This window comes from Centruroides vittatus, unplaced genomic scaffold, assembly GCF_030686945.1.
Source record: "Centruroides vittatus isolate TY-2023 unplaced genomic scaffold, ASM3068694v2 contig_17, whole genome shotgun sequence".
NCBI lineage: Eukaryota > Metazoa > Arthropoda > Arachnida > Scorpiones > Buthidae > Centruroides > Centruroides vittatus.
Genome location: NW_027121033.1, coordinates 308,479 through 324,583, shown reverse-complemented (window position 1 = coordinate 324,583; position 16,105 = coordinate 308,479). Strand labels below are relative to the sequence as shown.

At 34.0% G+C, this 16,105-nt stretch overlaps 2 protein-coding genes across 3 annotated transcripts in view; one reads left to right on the top strand and one right to left on the bottom strand.

The window, feature by feature from the left end:
* The window catches only part of LOC136969072 (ubiquitin carboxyl-terminal hydrolase MINDY-2-like), a 114,670-nt gene that overhangs the window by 74,334 nt on the left and 24,231 nt on the right, over positions 1-16,105 (top strand). The window lies entirely within an intron of this gene.
* On the bottom strand, positions 210-11,621 carry Atg4b (Autophagy-related 4b). 2 transcript variants are annotated; one of them, XM_067263159.1, is made up of 9 exons: positions 11,209-11,619; positions 8,371-8,454; positions 8,054-8,257; positions 7,794-7,980; positions 7,646-7,722; positions 6,655-7,566; positions 6,506-6,582; positions 704-823; positions 210-634 (listed from the first exon to the last, which is right to left on the bottom strand). In XM_067263159.1, exons 1-9 carry the CDS (start codon positions 11,486-11,488, stop codon positions 446-448), a joined length of 2,130 nt encoding a protein of 709 aa, XP_067119260.1. In that variant the 5' UTR covers positions 11,489-11,619; the 3' UTR covers positions 210-445. The 2 variants fall into 2 exon arrangements, with proteins under 2 accessions (XP_067119260.1, XP_067119261.1); XM_067263160.1 differs by lacking the exons at positions 7,646-7,722; positions 7,794-7,980 and having other exon boundaries at positions 11,209-11,621.

Genomic DNA, 16,105 nt, shown 5'->3' with positions numbered 1-16,105 from the left:
TTGTTTGTGACATACTTTTTATTGTAATTTTTTTTCATTCTATAAAAAAAAACAATTTTAAGTACAAAGATATATACAAACTTTATATCTTTGTACACAACATCAGACTGTATTACTCGTGATATAAATAAATAAAAAACAACAAATTATTTTATTGTTCCAAGTGAAACAATAACAAAAAAACAGAAATAATTACACACAAAAGTGTCATAAGTCAAAGTTTTTCTCTTCTTAAAAATTACCAACAATTGCAACTCCATATACAAATTTAAATATCTCAGATAACAGTTAACACTAAACATATTTGATGTTATTACTAGAAACTGTACATAAAACGTCGCTTTGTAAATTTAAATACATTATCTACAGTTGGTCTTAAAATGTTTCCTCGCTTTACGATTTTAAAAATAGCTTTATACAAACTTACGTAAGCCATAATGCAAGGTTAGATAACCACAAAGTCTTCGTTATTGATGTCTATCGTGTCGAGATCGTCTTCAAAGTTCCATGGCTGGTCCAGTGATTCCGTCCGTTCCCTGGCAACGACGTCTCTCTCCGGCACGGATATGGAACATTTGCCTTCTTGGACGGTGAAGATCGGATAATCGCCTTTTTGCTTGTAAGGTGCAAGAATCTATTTTGATTAAATTATGTATTCATGCATTTGAATGGATGAAATTTACATATTTCAGAATTTAATTACCTGGTTGATGGCTTTGGTAAAATTCAGGAAATCTTTTTTCGTTTTGCAGTAAAATCCAATGGTGCAGCTTGGATCCATCCTAGTGCAAGTCATCTTTCGAGGTGCGGTACAGTGAAAAGACTGGAAAAAGAAATTGACACGTAAAAATCAGACAGGTGGTGGAGCAAATCTTTAATATACTAAATTAAAATTATGCTAATTTTAATGAAAATTTGTTGCTTAAGTATTTCGTCTATTTAATACTTTGCTTTCAGCACATGATTAAATTTTACAATAAATCAGCTTTCGGGATACAAGTTTGAATAGGAGTAGGGCCATGCTGATAGATGAGATGGCGAGGCCTTAGATGCTAAACTGGAAGGCATACTAAATGACATTGTGATATTTGTAGAAATATAAATAGTTTGACGCTGTTCATAGGTTTGCCTCGGGCACCAAAATTATTCAGAACTGTCTTGAGTAGGAGTCTCCACTAATAATAATTGGAGCATATTTTGAAGGCAAAGAAACTGAAGGTGAGCTGTGTGTGTCGGGTGGTTTCAAGAAAACTTGTATTGGCAGAACAACACCTAAAACATCCTTTTGTGTGCTGTAAGTGTAGAAATGATTATTCATGTTTTCTAAAGATGCTCTTAACAATTCTAGACAAAGAAAAAAGCTGTTTACTGAGTTTTTACTAGCACTTTATAATACACTTGTCACAGGCTCCCTCGAATTGATGTTAATACACAGATAATCTACAAGTTATCCACATTAAATTATGGTGGCATTAAGCGGAGTTACACAACACACCAAACAACCAACAAAATCAAAAATCCTTGATTTAAACTAACGTTTTCATCCATCACAAGACAAAATATCAATTATTTGGCGAGTATACTAAAATATTTTTCTTTCCACATATAATACAAGCAAATAATATTATTCTACTTCAGATATTTTAATACTAACAGAAACTGAGGGTCAGTTGCACAGTTAGACTGCAGAATAAATTTAACCTTGTTGCTAATCCGAATAGCTATACTTGTTGCACAAGTTACTTTGACTTAGCAGATGGCTATCGGCCAGTCAGCTGAAAATGTGGGTGGCACAGCCGTGTTACCGAAAGCAACGATAAACAAGATAGAGTGAAAAAAATGGGTAAGAAAAAGCATAGGATGAATTAGAGTGTGGACAAAAATGGTCATCCAAAAAAGAATGTTACCATTTTAAATTAATGTAATTACGTTAATTATTATCCGAGAAGTATGTGGTGTACATTAATTGATGGAGCAATCGTCAGAGCTTTGAATTGTCTTCATTCAAATGTCTCGTCGTCTACTACCTCTGGGAAGTGCTATAAACAAGAATGTTTGCCTTATATGGTGGATCACTTGATTTCTTTGAGTTTTGTAGACAATTTCAAAGTGATTTGTCATATAAGGCAAACATTCTTATTACACACTGATGACCGATTCCAACTTTGTGGACTGCAGAACAAAAAAATGTCTTCTCTGTTGTGGCCATTTTTGTTTATGGCACATCCATGAGATAGCAGACAAAAAGATGAAACTTGGAAATTCACTCTATTGACTGACGTATGTTGCACACTTGTTGGATAATAACATTATTATAGTAATTTAAAATGACAGTAGATTTGATCGATTCTAACATATATTTACAATATTGTACATACTTTAACATACTTTACATATAATGAGAAATGAATAATTAAGATTCATTTAACTCTAACAATTATTGTAAAACTAGCTTTTAAAATCAAAATCAGGTCTTAAACTTTACAAATTGCTGTAAGTTATGAGTGGATCTTTTTTAAAAATTTGCCAATATTATTATAGAATTATAAAAGCTGTCGTGTGTGTGTGTGTGTGTGTGTGTGTGTGTGTGTGTGTGTGTGTGAATTCCTTATAACTTTTGCAATTTTTGTCCAATACATATGAAATTTTGGTTACATTCATTTTACATTCTGACGGAAAGAATAGACTACTTTTTTGCAGAAATATTAACTATAGAATAAACATTCTATTGATTTTGGATCAGTGATGTCACCCACCTGATTTAGTTCATGCTTGATGACAGAATTTTCCTTAAGTTGCATTTTTAAATATTTTGGCAAATGGTGTATTTTAAACTTACTTAATTAAATTTAAACTTTAAAAAAAGATAGTCACATCATGTCACTTCTATAACAAATTTTAAAAAAAATCTTTCCATAGTGACCATGTAATGTTATATTATCCAATAGGAAGTAATGATCTAATGAACCTGGTAGCTTCATTTTTATATGTCAAGTGGCCAAAATTGTCATGATAGGAACCATATACTACCTATTAGAAATACATGAGAGCTATATCATCTGTTTATATTATATGCATAGTTAAAATACTATAGTTATCACTGTTACTTTATGGTATTTTATGATTAGATAAGCAATCGTTTAACTCCTTTGACTTTATGAATGTACCATACCTAAGCATTCAGGTACCTGTTTGAGATTAAGTTGCAAGTTACAACCATTGTATAATACACTTTGTAATGGAGAACTTACACATACTATTTACAAAAATATTTTTGTATGTACTGAGTTTGTAAGGAGAAATTGTATAAGTATATAAGAGCTGCAATAAGGATCTAGAAGAGCCATATGTGGCTTGCGAGCCAGTTTGGACACTGTGGTTATGTGAGTTATGTAATTAGTTAGCAGAAAAATATAAGTGGCATGCATTGTTTGCTTTATTTTAAATATGTGTAATTCATTATTTCTATCTATTAATTATCAAAGTTAATAATGCATACCATTAATCTGCATTTTTCTGTTATCTGTGATGATAATACTGCTTCAATATAACTTTTGTAGGATTAGAAAATCAATAGTCAAATTTATATTTCAGGATGAAAATGGCTTTTACTATAAAAATTCTTATTCTTAAAATTCTTATTACTACTTTGTATTGTTTACTAAGCAAGTTAAAAATTACTAGAAATTTATGACATACAGTGGGTGATTGGTTAACGAACAAATCGGATAACGAACACTTTCATGAAAGATTTTTATGTTCGGACAACGAACACCTCACAGAACAGACACAAGAAGAAGCGACATAAAATAATGAATACTAATTGGTCTTCCCTTGTCTTCAGGCAACAATTCGAAAGTTTTCGAAGTGCGTAGACATCGACATTGACGCTCAACCCGGTATATCGGATAGTATTCCTCTGAACTTTGAAACTCTCCCTTGTAATTCTAGCCTTTTATTTTCCTGACAGAAACAATTCTTTTATAGTATTTGCGAGACTTGTTAAGTTTTGCGTCAGTTTTTATTTTCGAAAGGTGAGAGTATAATAGCAAAAGCAGAGAGTGGGCAGAAGATATCTGACATTGCTGTGCAGTGTAGCTTATACAGGTGTACAGTAGGTCGCACCACTTATCTAAGAAAGATACAGTATAATCAAGAAGACTCAAGCAGGTAAAGAAGTAACAAAAATCACATCTGAGAAATAAAGAACCTGAAATGGATCTGACGACAGAAGAATGCCAAGAACTCTTGAATGAAGAACACCAAGAAACTTGACGAGATATGTTTTCTTCTGAAAAAGAGGATTAACGCCAATATCTGCTATTAAAGACCTTTTGAAGTGGGAGGGTCAGAACAATGGTAAATGGTCTTGGAATGGCATCCAAACCAAGGTGAGGTTAATAGGCTTGCAATCTCTACAATTACAATGCTATTAATTACTTCTGAAAAATCCTGAAGAAGAGAGAAAAGCAATCAACATTACACTGATTCTTTAACCCCCACAAACGGAAAAAAACATGACTAATAAAAATGCAAGACTGTGTATATATGTACTTTTATTATTACATATAAATAAACCTAGTAAGAAAGTATATATTTTTTATCCTTTGGGATCTCCAGAATGAATTAATCAAATTCCCCATAAAAACCTATGGTAAATCGATAATCGGTTAACAAACAATTTGGATAGTGAACAAAGTCTTGGAATGGATTATGTTCATTAACTGATCACCCACTGTAAATCAAAATGCTTCATTATATAAATATAAATTTATTTAAATTTGTATTTTATAATTAAACATAATAGATAAAAAAGTTACCTTTTAAAACTCTCCAAATATCTATATTTAATGAATGCAAAAGGTTTTGACCTAGTTGATAGGTCTTTATCAGTTAAATATTTGTATGTTTGATAACTATTGTACAGTGCATTTGATAACTAATGCAGACCTATCAACTAGGATGAAAACATTTTTGTTCATCAAATATAGATTGCTGGAGTAATTTAAGGTGTAAACTTTTTATCTAGAAGTTCTTTCTGCAGCTCCTCCAAAATTTCTCTGAGACATAATTAACAAAATAGCAACTTTTTAAGGCAGGCAAGCTATTAAAATGATATTTCATCCTTAACTCTTATATGATAATGGCATATAATTTGATAATTGTTTAAAATAATAAAATCTAAATAAATATGACAAAACAAAGGCCATACTCAAATATTTTACTATAAATTAATAACAAGTGCTGTGTTACATCAGTCAGGCAGCAGTTGCTGGTTCAAGTCCCACTCGGGGTCGATTCTTTTCTTCCAGTTTAATCTAAAATTATTTAGTTAAATTATAATTATTAAATTTATTATGAGATGGTGCCTAACACCTGCCTCTTGGGTCAAATATATTAGTAATTCATAATTATTTTACTATATAGCAAATATTTGAGTATGACCTTTGTGTATACACAATGTAAATATACAAATTTCTCACTGCACAGTAACTTTTCAGATATCCTGTATAATCAGCCAAATGGTTACATTGTAAGATATTGGCCTATCATCTCAATACAGTTTCTAATTTGATCTGATCCCCTAATTTAACATGGGTAATTTGGATTGAGACGGTGCTTCTCATACCTCTCTTGCTGGCCAATCACATTGTAAGGAGAAAAATTGTGGTTTATGCACTTTAATATGTGGTTATGTGTGTTATGTAATAAGCAATATATTAGGTGTATAATTCTATTTCTTTGCAGTAAACATGTTGGTTCTTTTATGCTTTGTAAAACTACGCAGAAGGTAACAAACATAAATTTATTATTAGATATTTTCATACATTGTTATAAAAATTGAGTTGTGTTGTTTTTAATAACAATGTTAAAAAAGAAATAGATATTAACAAGGGGGATCCAGGAGGTTGTAATCAGTGATTTTGATGAAATTTTGTGGGTGTGTAGTATTTACTCATACTGAAACTCTACCAAAGCTGCAGGACCCACCATTCAGGCATTCTTGAGAAAATCACAATTAAAGTTTTTCTAGAACTATTAATACCTATATAGAAGTGCCACTTGTGTTAATGGCATGGCATGATTAGTTAAGGTGATGCATCAAGAGCATTACTAATTTAAAGTTTTTGGCACAAAAAATATACATGCAATAAATACTTACAATTACTGTTTCATAAGAATTGACAACATTTTGAGTGGTATTTATCATACAAACAGTTAAAACATAATAGTTTGGTGCACAATGTATCTTTTGCTACTTCATTTGCACAATCTTTACATTTTGTTTTAATAAAGTTTGTTTTCCACCAGCTGTTGTTAACGTTTTTGAAAATATTTCTTTGAAATTTTGTCAAAATTGGTGATGACAACCTCCTGGGTTCCCCTTGTAAGAACACGCATAGAAACAACTATTAAATTAGATGGAAATTTTTCAGCATACAAAGGTTTTGAGGAGATTCTTATTAATTCAAACAAATAAATTACAGTAAATATTATATGATACCTGTAACGGGAAGTCTGTGATGCAAAAATCTACTACTTCTTGACAATAGTGTGGATCTAAGTAGATTAATTTATCATCTGAGAAATAAAAACATAAATTAAAATGTCAAAAATAATATAAAACACTAATTAGAAGTTCTAAAATATTACCTTGCCATCCGATGAAGTAAAGTGAGTGCCTTGGACGGCCGCCAATAATCCCTATGCAGTGTTCCTGAGTTAACATGTCTCTGACCCGTGGAATATAGCTGCGATTTAGGATCTCGCCTCCGAGCCTTACGGGTACGAGAATAATTGTACTCTTCCATCTCGAACAGTGTTCGCTGTTAGAACTGCTGCTACTACATAGAAAATCTACAGACTCTGTATTGCATTCACCATTGCTTTCTTCTTGTGTAGATGAACAATTAGTTTCTTCGGATGAAGGCGGAGGGACGGATGCAGAACGTAGCAAAAATGACCTCCTTTCACTACAGCTATTTCTTTTTTGCCTTACATTTTTTGTATCTAACGGTTCCAAATTATTTACATAATTGAAAAAGGCTGAACAACTTTCACTTTTGGCAATGTCTTCCATGTTTGTCCTTTCACAGTTTTTTGCATAATCACAAAATACAGACGTTTGCTCTGTTGTTACATTGGTATTTTCTTCTTTGTTTGATTCCAAAGAATGATTAATATTATTAATTGTGTGTTTATCCTGTTTCCCAAATACAGAAAATGTATTTCTCATGTTATCAGTGAACATAGAAGGACTGATACAATAACTATCAGATAACTGTTTGTACACTTGCTGAATATTATCTGCAAGATCATCCTGTCCCAATTCTTTAGTGTCTTTTTCATTATGTACACCATTTGAATGATGTACATTTACTTTTATGGATGAACTTTGTGATTGATTAGCTGCAAAATTCATTTTTGTTTCAGAAGAATTGTGTCTAATATCACAGCAACAACTTTTATTTGAAAGATTTTGCTTATCATCCGATAAACTGTTGTCGCAGAAGCTCCGCTTCTTCTGTAAGGCCGTGCACAGATCAAAGACATCTTGTTTATAAACTAAAAAAAGGCAAAAATAATCATTAACTGTTATTGCAATTTCTTTCTGTTGATATAATAAAATTAACTGAAGTTTTACTTGTGCAATCTTGTGCAACATAGATGCATATACTATCCAATAATGGTATTTCTTTTGCAGCATTTTCAACTGCTTGCCTAGAATATTGTAATTAAATTTTATTAGTAAAGGCATGGAAAATTTATGCATCTCGATGCCAAAGACTCACTTCAGAATGTATGCTACGCTTGCTGGACCATACCACTCTCCAGCTTTCTTTCCAGAGTTTTCGCCAAGCGATACCAATTTATGTACAGAAAATGGACTACTAGAACACGGATGGTCCGCAAACCACTTAATGATCATTCTGTGGTACACTTCGTTCATGGGTGTTTGAGAAGTGTTCCATTTCCACTCTATTCCACAAAGAAACTTTGAATTTGTAGTTGGTAATTAATTATTCATATTAATGGAATAAAAAAATAATACCTCGTCCCAAAAAGTGGCAAACCAGAGCCTGTGCCAAGAGCATCTGTCCGCTTCGAAGCATGCATCCCCATCCGCAGTCCGTCGTCAGGTTAGATCCGGCTAAGGTGGGGAATTCGCGTCTGTAAGTGAACCATATTCTACTGGAGAAATCTTGTTTAAACAACTCCATACTTGTGTTTCTAGTAGCAAAGTCACTTTCTTGTCCTGAAAGATAGAAAAAGTATGCCATATATAACTGTTATCAACTGCAAACTAAAACATACAGCAAATTATTTCAATTTGTGATTGGATATTATAACAACTGTACATTTACTAACCTTGAAGTTTTTTATGATAACATTTTCCCAGCAACCAAATAGGTGATTCGTAGCTGAAGTTAGTTTTAACCTTGACTGTCCAACCTGGTCAAACAAAATTATACAATAAAGTGACAAAAATAAACATTAAACAGCTTTGAATTTAAAATATGATCATTTAAACCTATCAAAACTTGTTTGGTAAAGTTTTTGTAGGATATTTGGTACAAAAGTGCAAAAAAATCCCCAATATCCAATTACAGAACTGATTATAGAACCCCAACAGATTTCAAATAATACAGTATTGAAATATATAATTGTCAAAAGGAATAATCTCTCTGATTGTGAGATATTTGCCTCCAGAGTTTTCGGGTTTGTTAAACATGTGATATGCTTAATGGAGCTGCAGCATGATGCCAATTGCCCCGGAAGTAGTCAGTGCAATGGCATTTCTCATGTTTCATGAGCTTTTAGCAGTCTCTAGTAAAATGGAAAATAGTTGACTTTTAGCATTTTTTTAAGAAATAGTTCTGGAATTTGTTACATTTTAAAATTTTATTCTGTGTTTGAGGGTCTGAAATTCTAGATGGAACAATTTTGGGGGCTATATCTCGCAAGTAGACCTTTGACATTTTTATTCCTATGTGCATGTTCTACGGCACTAAAGTCCCAACTGCCTCATTCAGAGCTGCATTTGTACCACACAGTAAAGGTATTTGCTTATTGATCAGATCAGGAGTTTGTGTCAGTTCATATCCCACAAAATTTTGTGTGCAATTTGATCTGAATGTATTAAACACTGTCCTCACTACTCAATTATCTTGTTGAACTTTTACATTACTTCAAAACCATTCTTTAATTCCCAATTGCATACTTTTGTCCTCACGAATTAACATAAGTATTATATAGAACCACATAACATTTGAGTCACATAAGCTATATAAAAATAACAGAACCCTGTTATACTCTGGTAGACAGAAAAAAAATAGATCAAGAATGTAACTTAAAAAAAATACAATAAAGCAAGAGAAACAGCTTCGTCATCCATAAAAGTCATCGTCTAATGAAATCTCCCGATTGCAATATTTAGAAAGAGATTATCTCATGCTCTACCTCTAGAAATTTAGAAAGTATATTTTTATTTGCATCAAACTAGATTTTTTAATTATTTGTTTTATATATATATAACAGAGAAAACACAAGCAGTTAACTGTTTTCTAAACACCTAATTTCATATTTTCATTATTTATGCAAATATTTTAAATATCAACAAAAATATTGCTTCAAATGACTAATTAATGTTACAAAACATGTAGCTGTGTGTAATGCAATGCATTGATTTACTTGATGCAACACACGACAATGTATTGAAATGTTAATTTATGTTCCACATATTACAAACTGCGGAAATTCAATCCAAACTTTTTTTTAACATTTGGCAAGTTCAACACTATCTAAAGTAAATTTTGTTGTCTTGATTGAAACTGCAAATTTGTTTGGCATTTTGTAATTTTGTATGTAAATTTTTTAATTTACAGATTAAAAATTAAATCTCTCCAAATGTCATATCATCTGATGCAAAACCTACGTCATTTCTAAGTTGTGCTTTGGATGCCAAAGTTTAAAACTTAGGAAACTTTTTGCAGAACTATATTTACTTGAGATAGAGACATTCCACATGTTTGATATTTGCCGAATAATTGCCTATTTGTCCCCTTCGATTCGGCAGAATATACCAACTGGAAGTGAGAAACTACAAGTACCGAATTTTGGTTGCAAGTAAATCGTCTGCATCACTCTATATTGGCTAAACATTTGCTCGGTATTTGGCAAATATCTAATACACAGAGCAGACTTAAAATATAATTCTTTATTCAGGTGCGAAACGGAGCATCGGAATCAATCCGTATATATGTTGGGAGATGGTGGCATATTACTGCTTTTGGGGGCCGGGCAAATTTGAATTAGACCTCACGTACAACGTTGGCTTCAGACATTTTTCTTTGAATGTTTTAGGGGAAATATTTCATTATAAAAGATTGGTTTTGGACGGGGGGACTCCAAAGCGACTGCCCCGTTTGCTCATAGGATAACGTGCCACTGTCAAGGATTGGGCAGACTAGTAAGAAAAACTTATCATTGGGTTTTGAGTCGATATAAAGTGTACTTATTGCTACGGCGTACTCATTTTACTCCTAATTTTCGTCGTACAATATAAAATAGAAATATATATTTCTTGGAAGGGGGACAATTTGCCGGCTCAAAAATATCATGGTTTGTTTCATGGGCGTCAACGATTCCCCAACAGACCGAGGCCCTCGAAACAAAACCCTCGATGTATCCGAAGCATAACATTTCTGACCCATTGAATGCAGATCCAACAGTCCGAACAGATGACCGTAATATAAATACAAATTCTCGTTAAGTATTGCAACTCGATAAACTGCTCTCCCAAAGCAAAGTGTTAAATTTTCAATACGAGAGAGCAGAATTTATCGGAAATGCTTACAAAACAAGCAATTTACAGAGTCGCGACTCCCGGTGGGGTCTCCGCAGAGAACTACGCCCAGTCGACGTCGTCTCATTAAATTAATGCTCCGTCATCGTCATAATCATCCACTCAAGAATGACGATTTAAATCGTAACCAGTAAGCTAAGCGGGTCAAATTCCAGGTGGAATTTTAGACGATCGGATACAATCGACGTTAGCTAATTACTCGACCCAATTTTATGCAGAAACGGTGTCAGACAGCTCGAGATTATCAACGAGGAGACATAAACAGTGCCAGTTATCGGGGATGATGATGACGATGATGATGATGATGATAAGGATGATTAAAATCTTACACCTATCCTTACCATACTTCATGTTATTCCACATAGACAGGAGCTTAGTCTTTACTTTATCGGAATTATCGGTTTCCGAGTGGCAACTGCTGTTTGTTTTCGTTTTATCTCCATCGATCCTGGAGGATGCAGACGACGAAGGAGGCGATGACGTCGTATCGGCGTGGCGATGGCCCGAAGCGATTTTGCGACTCGTTTCCGTCGCTCTCGTCGTCCCAGCGTTGTCGTGGAAGTAGCCGGGGCGTATGTTCGACAGCCATTTGGGGTTAAAGTCGTCTCGACGGGCATCCATCTTTAAACGACCGGCCCTGCTTCGTCACGTGATCGAGTGGCCGCGCGTTTGCTCGTTCTTTCGTCTTGCGCACGTTACGAATGACGATAACGGAAGCGTTTTCGTGACGTATACTATCGGCCGGGTCTTTTCCCTCTGCGTGGGGATTTTTTTTTTTTGAAGTGGGTTGTCGTCGTTCTCGTCAGGGAAAATTGTTGGGATGATTTCGACTTTTGAAATTTTTATTGGAAATTTTACGATTTTACGAGTGATTTCTGTTGTTAAATTAATTTAATATTATTTTTTTTTGTTTAGGGAAATTATAATATTCTTAGAGAGGATTTAAGATTGTTTTTTTCTTTTCTTTTCTTTCTTTTTTTTTGAGAAAAGCGTGTCCCTTTCCATTTGGGTGCTCATTCGAATTTCTGTTTACACTTTTTATGTAGCGGCACATAGAATATTTAACAGAATAAAATTTGAAAATTTGCCCATTAGAACCAAATTTCTTTCTCGTTAATCTGAACAATGTGTATACAATACGTATAGTCCACCAAAATACTCCAAAATCTTTTAACATGCAGTTAAATTATCATAATTACCAAACGTTTTCGGTCAACTTCACTGACCTTCGTCAGGATCGAACAAAACATTTATTTTGGAATGTTTTGTTCGAAGTGTAATTCATGCATTTATTATTATTTTAAAGATTTTTTATATAACTGATTCATACTCGTACCCAGCAGAATTAAATAAAAAACTTAAATCAACACCTTAATGCTTGTTGGGTGTTGATTTAAGATTTTTTATATGACCAACAAGCATTAAGGTGTTGATTTAAGATTTTTTATATAACTTTCCATTAGGGAAATATTATCTTAGACTGCAAGGAAATAAATGTTTTGTTCGATCCTGACGAAGGTCTGTAAAGTTGACCGAAAACGTTTGGTAATTATGATAATTTAACTGCATGTTAAAGGTTTTTGGAGTATTTTGGTGTATTATAATAAGTGCAGTTGGAGTTTTAGTGATACGTATAGTCAGATAGCCGAGTAATGCTGTTAATCCGTCAATTTGCAGGATCCGAGTTCGTGTTCAAGTTCGGGTTCTTGGAATTATAAAGAATTATAAATCAGACGGCAGCTTGCTTTTTTTAAATTTTGGTTTTTTCTGCCCTGTAGACACTAAGAGGGCTTTTTTCTAAACCCATTGTAGGGTTGGCCAGATAAACTAGCGATTAGGATGACAGCCTACCGCTTCGGGAGAACAGGAATTTTTAGGTTTGGTCCGTCCGTATATGTCCAGGTTCCGTCTTTCACCATTGTCCGCTTTATTGCGGGCCTGGCCAACCCAGAATGGGCTTGCTAAAAAAGACCCTTTTGATGCCCACAGAGAGGAAAGAGTTTTAAAAAAAAAAACCATACTCACAATGGGAACGAGTGGTAAGGGACAGTGCTTTACATATCCGAGACAGGCTACTTATAAAAAGTTCTCGGGCTTTTCTATTCCTGATTTGATCCTGCGTTCATCAGATTTGTAGGCTGACGTCTTCCTAACTGTCTTGGCCATGTGTAATGCAGTGGCGCACTCGGTATTTAATTTTGGGGAGCCGATTTGAACGGATAAACAATTTTTAATGCGAAATCAATGAAATTCCCACCGCATATGATCGCTAATTAATAAGTAGTACAGAAATAGGAGACACGACACAATATAAATAAAGAAATGGATTTTAATTAAGAAAAGATTTTTGGAAAATTTTCTAGTATTTGTTTTTATTTTTCTTTGGAGGTGCCAAGGCTCCTTGGCCACCCTGTGGGTGCGCTACTGTGTTACTGGAGAATCTGCAGTTAAAATATGGAGTTTTATCCCATACGCATTATGGCTTATTCCATTTCGGTTCAGGCTCGGTTGTAATGAGCGAAATTGGGCCGATCATATAACCTTAATACATGGTGCCTCGCGTTGAGAAAGCAGTCAATCTCTACAAACTTTTGAAAATGGCAAAAGTTGGGCGTATTTTAAAGAAAAATAAAAATAAATTAACTTTCAAAATGAGGTCAGATTGAAAAGTGTAATTCATGCATTTATTATTATTTCAAAGATTTTTTATATAACTTTTTATTAAGGAAAAATTATTTTAATTAGACTGCAAGAAAATTATTTCTACAGTTTTCATGTCTCCTAGAAAGCCTGCCGGATGACCAAAGTGACCAAGATGCAGCTTACAACTCTGAGCGACCCAGGACCGAATCCGAAAGGGTAACACCTAGAATTCTTTAGGCGTAGTCTGTTCCAGATACGTCGTGTCCCATTTCTCACCAACCGGCCGCTCCATAGTGGGCCCGGCCAAACCAATGATAGTTATGATTAAGAGATTCTGTTAGTGTCCACTATGGTGTAAAGGTTATACCAATCCTATTGCTTGACTGCCAAAAACTTGTCAGGATGTGGTCGTACTTCAAACGTTCGTCACCGGGAAGTCCATTTTTTTTCGTCGTTTACCATTTACTATTCGCTTGTGCCAACGATAAATCTGACACCTAGCGGTATTAGCGCGAACTACATAATGGTGGCTGCTACGGGTATAAAGTAGTTTGTTAGAATAGAAAGTGTTCACCCTATCTAGTACAGGCCATCGTCAGGTTTAATATTATAAATGTTTGAAAATGAAACGTACCGTTTTCGAATATTTTACATATTTAAAATTCAAAAAATAATAAAATAAATAGAAAGAAGCGTGTATATTAAATAAATAAATAAACAAATAAAACAGAAAACAAAGCTAAGTGGAAAGAAATGATTTAAGGGTTTTTAAGTGCCATTCTTTTTTCTATTATATATTTCCACACTGTTGGAAACGCATTAGCATCCATAGCATTTAGGCAACGGTTTTTCATTTTACTTTTATAAATTTCCACCTTTTCCATCTCCAACGCAATGGATGGATCAAATGCTCCTTTCCTTGTACGTTGTATCAAATGCTCTTTTTCTTATAAAAATTGAGAATGATCTATAAAAGAGCATTTAATATCTGTAGCTTGCTACGGAAAGATAAAGACAGCGTAAAATAGGAAGGTAAAGCTGGGTATATAAAATTCCATTTGAAAATCAACAGTTAGGAATCGAAAAAGATTATATGGGTGTGATTAAAAGAAACCTGGTGGTACGTCTGCGAGAACATACATACAATTTTGACAAAGGACACAACACAATTTTATCAATTATAGCACAGACTGAAGGAACGATTGTAAAATGGGAAGAGGCTAAAGTCATTTAAACAGTGCACTCTCCACCCATTGCGTTGGAGATGGAAAAGGTGGAAATTTATAAAAGTAAAATGAAAAACCGTTGCCTAAATGCTATGGATGCTAACGCGCTTCTAACAGCGTGGAAATATATAATAGAAAAAATAATGACATTTAAAAAACCCTTATATCATTTTTTCTACTTAGCTTTGTTTTCTATGTTTTATTTGTTTATTTATTTATTTAATATACACACTTCTTTCAATTTATTTTAAAGTTAAATTATTTTTTTGAATTTTAAATAAGTAAAATATTCGAAAATGGTACATTCCATTTTGGAACATTTATAATATTAAACCTGACGATGGCCTGTATTAGATAGAGTGAAAACATTTGTATAAAAAAATTTTAAGCTCAGCAAAATTAGCTGTGGTGAAACTGAAGTAAATTGTTTGCTGAGAAAGAGCTGGATAGATGTGAAGTTATCAGTTTTGGTATTTCTTCTCCTTCTGTAAGACATCTTTTTCGATCAGCCACACTTAAACAACTACCAAATCAACTAGGATTAATGTCGGATACAAATGCGGATAAAACGTTTTGACTACAGAGAGAAAAGTTATTAAAAAGACAACACACAAGTAACTCTCGTACGTTGTCAAGCACGCTGTATCCTTTGTGGCAGCCATTTTGGTCGACTCATACGCCACCTATATTTACTGGCACAAGCGAATTGCCTCGCTTGATGGTGTTTTTAAGAAATTCTTACAAAATCATGTTTTTTAAATAACGCGTGCATAATTGCAAAGGCAATTATTAACCGAAGAAACAAATACGAGGGTGATTCAAAAAGAAAGGTAACAAGAGCTTTCCTGTACAAATTTTATTTCACAGGCAGATATAGTGATACAGATTAATATGGCACTGATACCGGTACATATTATTTTTCAATATATTGTCATCATGCTTGTCCAACATTTATTCCAACGATATACCAAGGCATCGATGCCGGCAGAGAAGAAATCTGTGTCAAGACGCCATGACGGCTTGCTGAACTTCCCTATCGCTTTGGAATCGCCTACCACTCAGATGCTTCTTCAATGGTCCGAAGAGATGGAAATCACAGGATGCCAGGTTAGGGCTATAAGGGGGATGTTCCGGTACCTCCCACTTGAAGCACCATAACAATTCAGTTTGCAGATCTGTCCTGCCTTTATCGAACCAGTTTGCAGATCTGTCCTGCCTTTATCGAACCAGTTTGCAGATCTGTCCTGCCTTTATCAGTGCACCAAACCCACACTTGTTTTTCTGACATGACATTACCACCGTACACCTAAACAAGTTGCTCTTCAGACCGAATCACACTACGCAGTTTCACGTTCGATCACGTTTCCGT

Coding starts and splice junctions, on each gene's coding strand:
- Atg4b (XM_067263159.1), bottom strand. CDS start 11,488: ATGGATGCCCGTCGAGACGACTTTAACCCCAAATGGCTGTCGAACATA. Junction 8,455..11,208: donor GTGGAATAACATGAAGTATG/GTAAGGATAGGT, acceptor TTGTTTGACCAG/GTTGGACAGTCAAGGTTAAA. Junction 6,583..6,654: donor TTACTTCATCGGATGGCAAG/GTAATATTTTAG, acceptor TTTATTTCTCAG/ATGATAAATTAATCTACTTA.